The sequence below is a fragment of the Vicugna pacos genome, chromosome 9 (genome assembly GCF_048564905.1).
Source record: "Vicugna pacos chromosome 9, VicPac4, whole genome shotgun sequence".
NCBI classification, from domain to species: Eukaryota; Metazoa; Chordata; class Mammalia; order Artiodactyla; family Camelidae; genus Vicugna; species Vicugna pacos.
The window spans coordinates 47,770,515-47,784,969 of NC_132995.1; the positions used below are offsets into that span (position 1 = coordinate 47,770,515).

Genomic DNA, 14,455 nt, shown 5'->3' on the forward strand with positions numbered 1-14,455 from the left:
CCCAGGCGTGCTGAGGCTGGGCTACTGCACAAAGCCCTTGAGTATCAAGCCAGATCACCAGAGATACACCTCAGGTTGGAAGATTTGAGTGATGTTCTGCCTGTGCAGGAGGGAGAAGATAGACCTGAGCTGGTCCCTGGCAGCAGCAGAGATGTGTGATTTAACCACTCCACTGCACTAAAATGATGAGTGTCATGTAACTGGGGCTGGTGGGACAGTCCCGGTTTAAAATATTCTGCCAATATCAAGCCAGATATTGCCACAATGCTTCCTTAAGAATTCATTTATGGTCACACTTATTCAAGATTACACAGCTAAAACTGTTTTCCAGATCTAGGAATGAGAAGATATCAACCCACGTGTCACAGGGTCAAGAGAACAATAACGTTACATCTGAACTCATACTGTTCCAGCAATGCTAACATCAAGTACCATAATTTTAACTGCATGTAGTATGACTACATAAAAAGAAATAGTACTGAACATTTTTCTAATTGTAGGACTGTGAGAAAGCTACTTGAATTCTCTGGGCATCAGTGTACTTCTTAGTAAGAAATGTTAAATAGCCATCACTTCGTAGGGTTACTGTGAAAATTAAATGTGCCGGTTTGCAGTACTTAGTGCAGTGCTTAGCATATCGTAAGTGCTAAATTAATATCAGCTCTTGTTATTATTACTAAATGTATAGGGCTGTCTCTACCACCTTAATTTCAAAAGCATATGAACTCTTTCTTTGTCTAAAAATATTCACACCTCGGCATTACAGATTCATCCCTTTGGATTGCCAAATCTCTATGGTAATGCAGAAAATTCTAATAGGAAACATGAAATACCACATTCAAGCCTCTCTTATAAAATAGCTTTCAAATATTATTTCCTCCTAATGGGTTTTAATGAAGAGAAAGGTGAGATTAACTACAAGACTCTTCAGACAGACACAGAAATAGATGAGTGACACAGGAGTGGGGTAGGCTGTGTTATAAGTGGTGGGCTGAGAAGAAACGTCTTGATGAGAAATTTGCTGATACCACAACGATCTATAATTCTCAGTATTCACCAGGCAGATGAACTGGTTTTCTCAGAAAAACCCTAGAATGTCAAAGCTCCATCATCTTTGGAGCAGGTGTCTACGTATCAAAATCATACATTTCTCTGCCATCTACTGGTCATTTTTGAGAAGACCAGCAGTCTTTATAGGAGCAAGATGGTGGAGTCTTTGATGCTTCTCTTCTTTCTCGGCCTACGTGGGCCTTGCCCACAAACCTCAGTGGAACTGTGGGGTGTAGACTGGGTTTGTGGAATAAGTGACCGGGCTTTGGGGTGGATGATGGTGGTGTATGGAGACACTGATGGGTATATGTGGGGTCAGTGATGAGTGTCTGTAGGCATCTGTGGACCAGTGAGTAGGGCTGACAGCTGAGTGAGTGAAAGGTTGTAGAGTTCGAAATGGGGTTTCTCTGGAGTTAGTGATGGAGTCTCTAGAAGTAATATCTAGAACTGGAGATTGAAGTATCTGAAATGTGGAATCTATTTTGTCTGTGGTACACATGTGCCCATGATGTGGAGTCTGGAGGCTCAAATAATGTTGAGATAGAGGTGCCTGTGATATGGAGCTCATGTTACTGAAGTGGAGTTCCTACGGTAGTGATGGGAGTCTGTGAGTTTGCTGACATATCAGCTCTGAGTATAGTGATGGGGTCCTAGGGTCAGTAATGGGAGGTCATAGGGTCAATGTATGGGTGATGGAAGGTCAGAATTGGGATCTGTAGGATCAGTAGTTCTGGGTTTGGAGTAGTGAGTATGGGTCTGTGGGCTTACAAAATGGGGCATATATTTTCAGTAAAAGGTTGTCTCTGGACTTTTATATTTCTGTCTAGACCAGTCATTAGACGTAGGCTGCCTGTAGGAAGCAGGCATATATCTGATTGATGCAATTCCTACCAAATGGAGGCAATTCCCTGAGATTGACTCTGGTGTAAGATGTCAGCACTCATCTTTTTCAAATGCTTCAGCCCTGAAAGAGGGCTTGGCTGTGCTCCACACCATAAGCTAAAACAGATACTAATAATTGTGGAAAACCCAGAAGAATAATTGAAAAGTCACTGCAAACAGCCATAGTATTTTTTAAAACAGAAAATTATACAATCAACAGATAAGAATTAATACACTTTCTGCATACCTCCATAAACCAGTAGAAGATATAATGGAGGAAAATACTCCATGTACAACATACATACATACATACATACATACATACATAACTGGGCATAAATGTAACCAAAATGAACAAGCACAAGGACACAAAGGACCTAATTAATATTTGTGATTATATAAAATATGTATAATCTGAACTTAACCACTGGAAATATCAGACAAACCAAAATGGAGGAAGTTTCTACACAACAAGCAGGCTGAACTGTCCAAAAAAGTGACAGTAATGAAGTAAAAAGAAGAACTGAGGAACTATTTCACAGTAAAGAAATCAAACGAAGTATGAGAACTAAATGTAATGGGTAATTATTGAGTGGATCCTCAGCTTTTCAAAAAAAATCCACCCATAAAGTCATTACTGAAATGATTTTTAAAAGTTTAAAAATTGATTGTATATTGGGTAAGCTTATTGAATCAGTATGTAATTTCTTGTCTGGGTATGAAAATATCCCAGGTCTTAGGAGAGGCATGTATTCAGGGGTGAAATATCTCGATGTCTTCAATTTACCTTCAAAATGGATTAACACTAAAATGTGCATGTAATTTTCAAAAATAAAAACATTAACAAGAAGGTCGAAAACATACGAGTATAACTATAAACATTATTCTCAAAAGATACAAAAATAAACTTGAATGAACAGAAAGGTTTATTGTGTCTGAGGTGCTCTAAAATTAGATTCTAAGATAAAGATTCCAACTATCATTATTTAGGAAGGGTATGCTCTTGATAAAACCAACAAGAGAGGTGAAGAAGCAAGATAGGGAGGGAACAAAACTGGGGGCCAACTTGGGCCAAAGTACCATTGGCGGAAGACTTCAGACTTTGCCTCTGGGGATGCTAGTATGTGACCTTTGTCCAGAGTTACTGATTTTTTAAGATAAAAATTATATTAATTTAAGATGTACAACATGATGATTTGATATATATACATACAGTAAGATGATTACAACAATCAAGCTAATTAACATGTCATCTCCGCACCCAGGTACCATTTTGTTTTGTGATGAGAGCACCTGAAATTGACTCTCTTAGCAAATTTCCAGTGTTTGATACAGCCATATGTCGGTGAGTCTAGGGAGACACCAGACAAGTCCTCACCAAAGAGGAAGGACTTCAGAAAATGCAGAGGTAAGGGAGCTCTGGTGATCTCAAGTGTCTGGGGGACGTTGGGTAGCAGGAGTCTTAAATCCATGAATTCCATGTGCCCCCTGATCACTGGGGAGTAGAAAACAACACCAAGAATAAATGAGGTTTCAAAATCAACATCACTGAGGTGAATCCAACACCTTCTCCTGCTCTTTTTACACCCTTCTAAAAAAACAAAGTTTCCCCAAACTTCTTCTGGGGGAGTTCGGAGTTTGATGGTCTCTGGTGTCTAACAACTTGTATAGTGGAAACCTAAGATTCTAACCCCCCTTTTCCCCTGTCACAGATACCTAAAGCTCCCATGGGACTATAGGCATCCAATATTGCCTACTCACCCTTCAGTTAGTGGTTATGACTAGAGGACTTCTGATTCAACACAATTACTTACTGCAGGTGAGTACCCCTGTCCACACACAGCCCGCAACCTTGCTACCCACTCCACTTCTGCAACTCTAGCACCGTTGAGGAACAAAGGCCCCTTCTCTGTGATCTGACAGATTCTTCCCAGGGAAATGCTGGACCGCCATTCATGGCTGACTCTGTACCTGCCTCAGGGTTCCCAGACCCTCTGGGGCTCATTCTCTAGGGGCCAGAGCGTGTCCTTCCCTGGGGACACCCACACATGCTGTGTTGACCCTCAGGCCATGCTCTCTGATCACTGCAGGCTATCTGAGGAGAGGGACACTGCACTTCACAAGATGCCACCTATACTTCTGGTACAAGCTCACCACGGAGCAGAGGTTAGGTTTCAGGAAACTGTACAGAAAAGGATGCCAATGTCAAGTGAGTGGCCTCCCGGCATTTTTGCCTCTGCAGCCCGGCCACTGGTGTTTGTCCCATGTCCTTGTTCTCTCCCTCTGTGGATGTCCCAGCTCCCTCACCTTCTTCCTATGTCCTGGCCTCCTCCCCCAGGTTCCCTCCTGTTTCCTGCCCCCCTCACTCTTCCCTTTAGCCTCTGCCTGTACTCAGACCCTTGTGGCCCCATCTTTGTAGGACGGGGATGTGAACAGGAGTGGGGAGGGGGTGGTGACCAGCCCTGGATCTCCCTCCACCTCTAGGTGCAGCCCTGCCTCCTCTGCTGGCGTGCCTGCCCTCATGCTGAGCTCACAGAGTGTGTGTGGAAGCAGAGAGACTGTGACTACCGTATATGAGAAGGAAACCAGCCCTGCCTGCCCAGTGTGTGCCCTCCATGTCTGGTTGCTGTGAATGAGCCCAAGTTGATATGGAGGCCAATCCCATCCCTTCAAAGATTAGTCCTCATGTGCACCTGCCCACTTACAGCCTGAATCCCAACAATTCCTCAGCACATTTGATAACTTTTCTGGACACAACTCTAGCATCCCACCCAAGACCTGACCAGCCCATCCAACTGTAAATCCAATGAGCTTCTTCCATCCAGACCACTAACAACCACTCAGAGTGCAGAAACTCCTCCAGCCCACTTAAATTACTTGAAGCAGTCCAAGCACCACTTCAACCTGTCCTTGCATTTGTAGAGTTACAATGTTTGATTCCTTGATGTAGGAAATGGTGACAAGCCGGGGTGATTTTGTGAAAGTTCATTGACTTGTACCCTGAAGTTTTGTTCATTTTCTCCAAGAAGCATGTGCATTAATAAAATTTATGACAAACTCTACTCTGATTAGAAAAAGATCTCCTTGATCCTCTAAATTCTTCATCTACTTTTCATCTTTTGTTCATCCAATAACTTCCTGCTTGACCCTAGCCCTTCTCATTCCAAAATTTCTGTCATATTCCCACTCCACCAAAAGCGAAACAAAGCCTAAACAAAGAAACAGATCCAGAGAGATCCTGGGTCAAACTTCACCTGAAGCTTCCCTAGTAGATTGACTAAACCAAGAGTCATTGCACAAGAGAAGGGGGGATATTCTAGCTCCCACAGCATAAAACTTAAAAACTTTTATAACAACACCAAGGAGAATATCTTTAGGACTTCCAGACACAAAAGGCACAAAGTAGGCAGGAAACTGTTAACAAGTTTGACTACTTTTAAGTAAACCATATTTCCAAAAATAAAGCACCACAAACACTATGAAAACACAGTAAGATGCAAACAGAGGTTAGAATTATAGGAGATGCACAGCATGAATGAGTCTGAACAGTTCCTTTTTGGGAGGATTGATTAAATTTCTCCTTTTAACACAATTTAACAACTTAAAACTTTTCTAGAGTCATTCAGAGACAGTACATTCTCTATTTTTTTTGGTCTATTCAATTTTAGATTTTATAATAAATTTAAATTAGCAGAAGAGGTTCTAGGATGGCACATAGAATTGTTTACAACCTTCACTTAGTTTGCCCTAATGAGACCCTCTTACATAACCAGGGTACATTTGACAAAACAGAAAAATTAACATGGGGGGAGGGTATAGCTCAAGTGGTAGAGCGCAGGCTTAGCAAGCACTAGGTCCTGGGTTCAATCCCCAGTACCTCCTCCAAAGAGAAATAAATAAACCTAACTACCTCTCCCTCATAAAAAGTGAACAAAAGCAAAATGAAGCAGAAAAATTAACATGGGCACAATATTTCTAACTAAATGACGAACCCTATTCTGCTTTTACCATTTTCCCCACTAATGTCCTTTTTCTGTGCCAGAATCTAATCCAGAACATTACAGCATTTAGTCACCATGTCTTCATAGTCTCCTATGATCTGTGATAGTTTCTTAGTCCTTCTTTGTACAACTTAGAACATGTAAAGAGTATTGACCACATATTTCATATAATAACCCTCAATTTTTGTCTCCTGTATTCTCATTATTAGAATGGGCTTGTGTTTTTTATGGAAAAAAAAAACACACAAAGAGTAAGTACTCTTCTCATGAAAGGGTACGTTAGATGCCCATGATACATCTGGTGATTTTAATCTTTTTTTTTTAACATTTTTATTGACTTACAATCATTTTACAATAGTGATGTTAATCTTGATCACCGGTGAAGGTGGTTTCTACCAGGTCTCCCCACTGTAAAGCCACTTTTTCTTTTCCCTCTCCACACCCCATCACTGGGAAGTAAGTCACAAGTCCAGCCCACACTCTAGGGGAGGGAAAGTAATTGGAATCAATTCAAATTGTTCTGTAAGGAAGATCAACCCCCTTTCTCTTCCACCTATGTATGCATTCAGTTATTCATCTGTATTATTATGGATTCATCGATATTTATTTTGTTCATTGGGTTATAATATTACACCAATATTACATGTATATTGTTGCTTAAATTGTTCCAGCTTTGTTTATCGGGAGCAATCTAAGATTGGCTTCTGTACCCATTTGCAAAGCCCCCATTTTTTGAAATCAGAGAATGGTATTTAAAAACCAGTATCTGGAGGAGTATTGTCAGCAAATGGCAGCTCTAAGCTCTTGTCACCCCACAGACATATCAAAAAACAGAAAATACCAGAACCAATTTTATCAGAACTATGCAAAACAATCAATGACTTACAGCAAACAAGCAAACGCTGAATCAGGGAAATTCTGTGATTTCAAAATTGCAGAAAAGCTTTGTGCGTATTTTTTTTTTTGCCCTTGTTCACCCTCCTCCCTAGCTGCAGAGTAGTCTTAAAACAGGTGCAACCTGCCTTCCCTGAGAGGCACGCTGCTCCCTGAATCAGCAAGGAACTGAGCAGATCTTTTTTTTTGAAAATTATTGTGTATTTGTTCCGATCTGTCTGGGGGCTATCTGTAAAACTAACGCAAGTTCTTCATCTCTGTTTCATCTAACCTGGAAGTCAGCACAGGAGAACAGAGCGGGAAAGTGACAGGCACTCCTCAAAAACACTACAAGGTCAACAAACAACCCTCAGATGCCTGGGGCAAAAATACTACCTTTAAAACATTCAATAGATTGTTTAAGGCCTGTAAGCAAAACTGCAGAGCAAAATCTGCAGAGTTTCTTTAGGAAATCAGGCATTCAAAAGCACTCACACATACAGCCAAGTTAAAAGGTTCTGCACAGGTCTAGGACAGGACATATGCTCAGAGAAGACCTGAGATGATCCGGAGTTCTCACCTGGAATGATCTCTAGGCTCAGTGCAAGCATAGTTTGTATGGACCTGGTCAACTCAGAGTCTGCTGTATTTGGGCCAAAATTCTATTAATTACCTGGACCGCATATGATCCCAAACAAACAGGGACACAACACTTGGTTCTCCAGACAGCAGCATGAACTCAGACCTCCGCCTAACAGTGATTGAATTGCCTGCTTTACTCTTTGTCCCAGTGACAATTATCAAGAAGTCTGTAGCCCCATTGAAGGACTGGGAAATGTTTACTATATAAACACAGCATGGTGTTATAGGGTCTTCCCTCCTGTGGACCAGTCCTCTCCAGAATTCAGTGGGTTCCCAGTAAATACACTGGCTCAGGACTGGGGAAGGGTTCAGTTTGACAGCTTCCCTCAGCCTCTCATACATCTTTTACTTCGTTGGATTTTACACTTTGAGGACAAACATGTTGGCTGCCCATCTATTCTGCTTGAGTGGTACCCCTTTCTATTACTTATCTCAGTTACTTCCAGCCATTCAGGCCCCTTTGGCTTCCATCCCCAATTTGTAGCTCATGAAGATAATTGTGCCAGCAGGCTTTTGACGGTTAAGTCCTTCCACCTAATATCTCTATTCTTGGTTACCTACCATTTCTAATGCTATTAGTGATCTCAGTTCTGAGCTTCAAAAGGAACCTGCAGAGAACTTTCTATAATTCTGATGCCCATCTCCCAGTGTATTACTTACTGATGCTATAAATGGTTCTCTCATGGGCCCTCCTGAGGAACTGAGTTGTCTGATGGGTTTTCTGGTCTTACATAGTTTACCCACTCTAACATGCCTACTTCTGCAGGTCTGTGTTACCTCCATCTACTGTCTGCTGTAGCAATTCTGGCTTTTCTCCAACAAGTACATCAAGTTATTCCACATTCCTAGGACCCATCCTAGAAACAGATTCACATCATCTAAAATAGTTCCTGCCTTGATGCTAAACCTTGTATCATTGGGCCCCCAACTAAATGAAATCTTCAAATACCACATGGTCAGCAATCTCAGATTCTGGTCCCATGTCCACTCTCTGGCTCTTGCCAGTACATGACATCTCAGTACTGCCACTATAATGAAATATTGTCCCTATTTTACTAGCAGGCTCAACATGTACCTAACTGGGATATATTATGAATTTTTTTAGTTTTTGACTTAGCAGGAAGCCCTTGGAAGACTCTGGGTTAGGAAAATATTTGGTACAGTGTGGCAAATACGGAAGTACCAGGGAGAAATGGACTGAAGCAGGGAAATGCAAAACGATCCTGGAGCATCATCGTGTGCCACAAATCAAGGATGTACAATTCTTCCAGTGTTATTGAGGTATAATTGGTAAAATGTGTGTATATTTAAGGTGTTTAACATAATGGTTTTGTGTATATATATATAGAAATGATTACTATATATTCTTGCTAAAATTTGCACTAATTATTTTGTGGTTTTGATGCTTCTGTATATACTATTGATTTTTTTAAATTTCATTACTTTTTAATTTTAGACATTTTATTATGTATGCAGTGGTTTAAATTTATATTTCTCCAATGACTAATTAGCTAAGCACCATTTATATGCTTATTTACCATATGTATAACTTCTTTGGTGAAGTAGTTGTTCAATTTTTTTTGCAAACTTTGTATTTGGTTATTCATTTTCTGGTTGAAATCTGAGATTTCTTTATGTATTCAAGATATAGTCCTTTACTAGATATGTGACTTTCCCCCAATCTGTGACTTATCTTTCATTCTTTCAACAATGTCTTTCAAATAGCATAATTTTAAAAATTTAATGAAGTCCACTGTTTCAGAATGTTCGTTTTTAGCTTTGGTGAATTGTGGCTCAGGGTGCTTTGTGAAGCTACTCTCAGGGTGAAAAATCAGAACTAGTCATCTCAAGACCCAACTGGAGGAGGATATGCCTCCCAGCTAACTTACCTGGCTCTTGGCAGACCTTGTTTTTTGCCTTGAGACCCTCTTCATCTGCCTCATGACATGGCAGCTGGCTTCCCCTGGAGCAATAGAGATAAGGGAGATCAAAAGAGTTTGAGCATGAAGGAAGATGCAGTCTTGATATTCTAATCAGCAAACAGCATCCTATTACTCTGTGACATTTGTGCCTCAGACCTGAGTCATTAAATCCAGTGCACACTTAAATGGAAGGATTTACACACAAGTATGAGTCCCTAAAGGGGCAGGAATAATTGGAGGTTATCTTATAGGCAATTTACCACAGTTCAGTCTCTGGTACTTAAAATTCATAACACTTTCACAGGAAAATACTCTCATCCCCTCCCAAGGTCAACCAAATTTTCATCCCATTGAGGTATAGGCTCAAAAATCTGGTATCTTATCATTCAGATCAGGTCCATGTATGAACTGCCTCTGGTGTAGTCCCTTATGCAAATTACTAGAATTATCCCACTTCATGGAAGGGAGCAGAGATCTCAACTACTTATGTAGCCATACATTAGGTCCTGGGAAGGCCCTGACTAGACCTTGTGGAAGGTTACACAAAGATTTAAGGCCAGTAATGAAGCTCCCAGGTCCTAGCCTGGGCCAATGATATGCAACATTAACGGCTTCATCTCCATCCTAAGAATGTACAAGACCTATCAGGCCCTCACTGGAAGGTCACCCATGGGTTAGTTAGTGATCAACATCTATGGTTCCCACCCCAAGCCACAGAGTTGGCCACGCCCAAGCCATTACCAAGGCCAGTCCATGCCTTGTCAGGGGATGCAGAGTGAAGCAGGCCTCCTCTCATCTAAGTCTGTGAGGCCTCAACTAGTTCATCCAGCCTGCACTGCAGCTTGTTGACTCCCTGAAAGGCCTCAGGTCTCCTTGATCCCTGGAGACCTTGTGTGCATGAGTCACAGGAGAGCACAAGTCAAGCAAGGAAATGAGCAAATCAAATCAAGAACTTAATGAGAGGGCAGTCATGGGTCAGAAAGCAGTCACTGTGCCTTCATAAGTTCTGGATGCACACTAGTCTGTAGCCAGACCATCAGCTTCTTCCCACTTCTGGGGAGGCCCAGGGCCAAGCAGGCATTTGGCTAGAGGTCACACGTAGGTCAGGCACCATACCCCTGTTCCCCTCCAAGGCTCTCCTCTTGGACTGTGACCCCAGGTCATAACTATTCACCAAGACCTTCTTTGTCCACAGCAGGAAATCACACACTTCAGAATTAAATCCATTTGATTAGGTGCACTCCTGGACCTCTCAAAGTCCCGGGCGTATTTCAGAAGAGATAGAGTTTGGCAGGCTGGGCCTTGACTAGCTCATCTAGTCTGCCATGATGACTCCTGAACTCCCAATGTCAGTGCTTCCTGCCTTGTGCAGTGTAGTCCCCCAGAGGTCCTCAGGAGAACAGGAAGAGGGATATTGGAACACTGGGATTCAAGGGAAAATCGGAGGAGGTCACAGGCAACACAGGAAGCTTTCCCCATGTATCATGCCCTTTTCTACACACCTGACCATTACCCCATGATCCATAGCCCTGCCCCTGCCTTAGACTGGGAGCCAGGCTCACAGACCCATCACAGAAAAAGGGTCAATTGCCAATGGCATCCATGAGGCACAACCCTACTCCTTAAACTACACTCACACTGATGCCATTAGCATGTGAGTATCCACGGGATGGAGACAAGTGGAGAGGGAGGTGGAAGTGAACGGGAGGAAAGAAGAGAACAGATCACACAGAGAAGAGTCATGAGATCAGACGGTAAGAGAGCAGGGAACATGGTGAAGGCATTGGGAATGGTGAGGGGTGTTGGGGAAGCTTGGTGTGTCCAGACAGTGTGCCAGTTTGGAGGTTGAAATCCACAGAGATGCTCATGGATTTGGGGTAGTTGATGGGCATGAGACATTGGTGAGTTTGGGAGAGTTGAAGTTTTCGTGTGTTTGAAGGTTGGTGTTTGGAAGGCTGCAGATTTGTGGAAGTTGGGGTGTTTGGGATAATTAAGTGTTTTGGACATTGTCTTGGGTCTGAAGAGTTTTGGAGTTCTGAAACACTGTGTAGTCTGGTGAGGATGAGGTTTAGAAGTTACCAGATTCGAGGAGGCATAGTGTTTGGAGAGTTCTGGGGTTTTTTTGATGGAATTAATGGGGATTGAACCCAGGACCTCATGCATGCTAAGCATGCACTCTGCCACTGAGCTATACCCACACCTTTTAGGAAGTTTTGGAATTGGAGACATGGAGTGTTTTATGGAGGCTGAATGACTTAGGGTGTGTTTAAGAGTTTGATTAAATTAACAGATTTGAGGATTTGAGGAATTTGAAGAAGTTGATTGTCTTGGGGAGGATGATGGGTTTGGGACTGGGGGTAGCCCCTGCTGAGTGAAATAGAGTAGAGTGCAAAAGGTTCTGAATTTGTGGTTCCATTATCACTGATTAGTCCCATTGGGTAGGCAGGCATTAATCTTGCCCAATTTTCACACTTGATGAATGCAGAGCAGGGCTCCATTTGAAAAATTCTACCTAGAAAGGCATCCAGCCCTCAACTGGAAGTCGATTTGAAGAAAGCGATCAGTGTAGCTAAGATCATCATTCGTCTTCTTCTAGTACCTGTTCCCAGACCAACTGAAAGAAAATAAGATCAGGGGAATCAAAGACAAGAAGAGTGACAGAGACAGAAAGGGTAAGGAACAGGGTGAAAAGCAAGGATTGAGAGACAGAGCAGAGAACAGCATGACGGGGTAGGGATCAAAATGCAGGAAAAGGGAACAGTGATACAAATCAGAACAGAGAGCCTGAAACAAGAGGAGGGGGCAGAGAAAAGAGAGAAGCAAGAAGGGGCAGGTAACAGGGAAATAAAGGCAGTAAATGTTTCTGCACTGCAGGTGCAACTGAGGAAGCCAGTCCCAACTACACACCTGCACAAATACACTACAAGGTGCCTTGTTTCTTCTCCCAGCTATGTGTTCCTCTTCCCCACAATTCATACTGTATATATGGAAGTTCAGTTTCCCAGCATTCAGGAATCCAGAAGGAAAAGAACCCATAGTACAAGGGTCATCACAATGTGTCCAGAAAGGCACAGATAAGCTCCTAGTGGGGTTTACGAATGGTCAGTTCCAGAGCTCAAGATGCCTGGAGGCAAGAATAGTACTCAAAATGGTGGTTCAGTCCTGGGAACATAATGTTCTAGTGACCTCATGACAGAAGATGTGCTCAGAAAGGAACTTTTCCCCAGGCTTGTGGGTGGGGCCGAATACCTAAGTGTTCACGCAGAGGGTGAGAGGGTAAGTACCTCGAGACTGATTAACTCACCCCAAACAAGGAATTTCTCAGCCTACTTTGGAATGTAAGCACAATTACTCTCCTTAGCTGTCATATAAATGAACTCAAATACCCTTCAGTTGCCTTGATCATGTATAAAGAGGATTGAAGAGTATTTTTATGAACCCAGGGCCTTTTCATTGGGATTCCCTGGACACCAGAACTCAGTCCACTCTTTTAGCTAGAGCTAGGTCGTTTTTTAGTGTCTTGTATTTTGGTGGGAACATGGATGTGAGAAGCCTCGGTTAGTTTATCTGGTATGTAGATTCATGAAAAACCATATTTTGCTGACATGACAAGGACCACAGAATTTACCACAGCACAATGAGGGAAAGGGAGTCACAACTCTGGAAACTTCTGTTGTGAAGGGATGGAAGAGTTTACCCCCTCAATCTCCTGAGGAGAGAGTAATCAGTATCTACTTCTCCTAAGATTTCTCAGTGTAAATGGGAATCCTGTGGGCGATGGAAATGGAGGCCGGTTGTCAGAGGCTTTGCCCCGCCGGGCTCCGTCGCGGGCTCCGTCGCGGGCTTCGTCGCGGGCTTCGTCGCGGGCTCCATTCAGCTGTCCAGGGGGAAAGGGTGTAAAGCCAGAGACCAAGAGAGAGCAAAGTGAGACCGACAAAGAGGAGTCAGATAAAGAGAGATACTGGAAGAGAGAAAACTAAAGAACGAATGAGAGATACAGGCCTAGAGAAAAAGACAGAGGTAAACAGAGCTGAAGGGATAAGGAACGAAGGGCACACAGAGATACAGAGACACTGACACCGGGAGAGAGACAGAGATGGAGACGCAAAGAGACATCCACATACAGAGAAAGACACTCAGAGACAAGCAGTAGCAGGCACGTCCACACGCGCGCTCGCCCTCACACTAAAACCGTCGGCTGGGACAGGCTGCTATTACTCAGGTTAAGACGATTGGATCCAGCCGCTGCACTCCTTTTCCTAAACACCCGCCAGGAGGCGGGTCCCAGCGGCGGGAGTCCCGCCCTACTCTCACCCAGCCAATGGTGGCGCGCAGAGGCCAGAGGGGCATTTTCCTCAACCAACGAGGACTCAGAAGCCTCCAAAAGCCACACCCACGAGCGCCCCAGTTAGGCCTGGGCTCCTAATCTGCACAAGTCCGCCCCTACAGCCCTAGCTTCGGAAGTAAGGCAGGCCCTGGTTCGCCTGCACATTGCCTTCCCAAACTCACCCCTCTGCGCCATGAGCATGTACGCGGCTCGCGCTTTCCTTCTTCCAGAGGCCGCGAGCCCTTCGCCTGGCTGAATACCCAGAGACCCAGGAATACTTCCTACGTCTGAGAGGCCCGCCTCTCGCCTAAGCAGCCGAGTCCCACAGGCTGGCCAGCCTGCGCACGGCACTCCGATTGGAAGCGGTGACTGTCCGTTAAGCATTTTCTCTGGGTCCGGACTCCACTCCACCCTCATTCCCCTGCCTGTCCTGGTGGATAAGGGAGGGGGACGTTGCCTCAATTCTAGCGAGCATGTCTATAGGCTGGGAATGAGTATCTACCGTGATTTAAGCCGCGAGCCTTCTCTAGTGAAGAGACGAATAGGCCCGAGCCTTCGATTGGGTGCGGAGAGATGTCAGTCAAGGGATGGGCGGGCATAGTAGCAACCCAACGCACAGTATTGGTGGAGATACGACGCGGACGGAGTAGGGGCGGAACGGCCGAAGGGATCCGACTTGTCTTGATTGGGCCATAGATGAGGCCGTACCTCCCTCCGTACTCCGGATTGGCTGGCCGTGAGGCGCGCCTCCATCACGC

The 14,455-nt window shown here is 43.8% G+C and overlaps 1 protein-coding gene across 12 annotated transcripts in view; it reads right to left on the reverse strand.

Annotated features, from left to right (window-relative positions):
- Positions 1-14,431, reverse strand: part of LOC116281933 (uncharacterized) — a 207,957-nt gene extending 193,526 nt beyond the window's left edge. For all 12 annotated transcript variants that reach the window (XR_012075794.1, XR_012075792.1, XR_012075793.1 and 9 more), the window contains exons 1-2: positions 13,880-14,431; positions 9,338-9,411 (exon numbers count right to left, since the gene is read on the reverse strand). Coding sequence is in view for 8 of the 12 variants with exons in the window: in XM_072967773.1 (XP_072823874.1) it covers positions 9,338-9,411; positions 13,880-14,114 (309 nt within the window). In the remaining 4 variants the exon portion in view is untranslated. The remainder of the gene's footprint in view (positions 1-9,337; positions 9,412-13,879) is intronic.
- Positions 14,432-14,455: the final 24 nt, after the last annotated feature.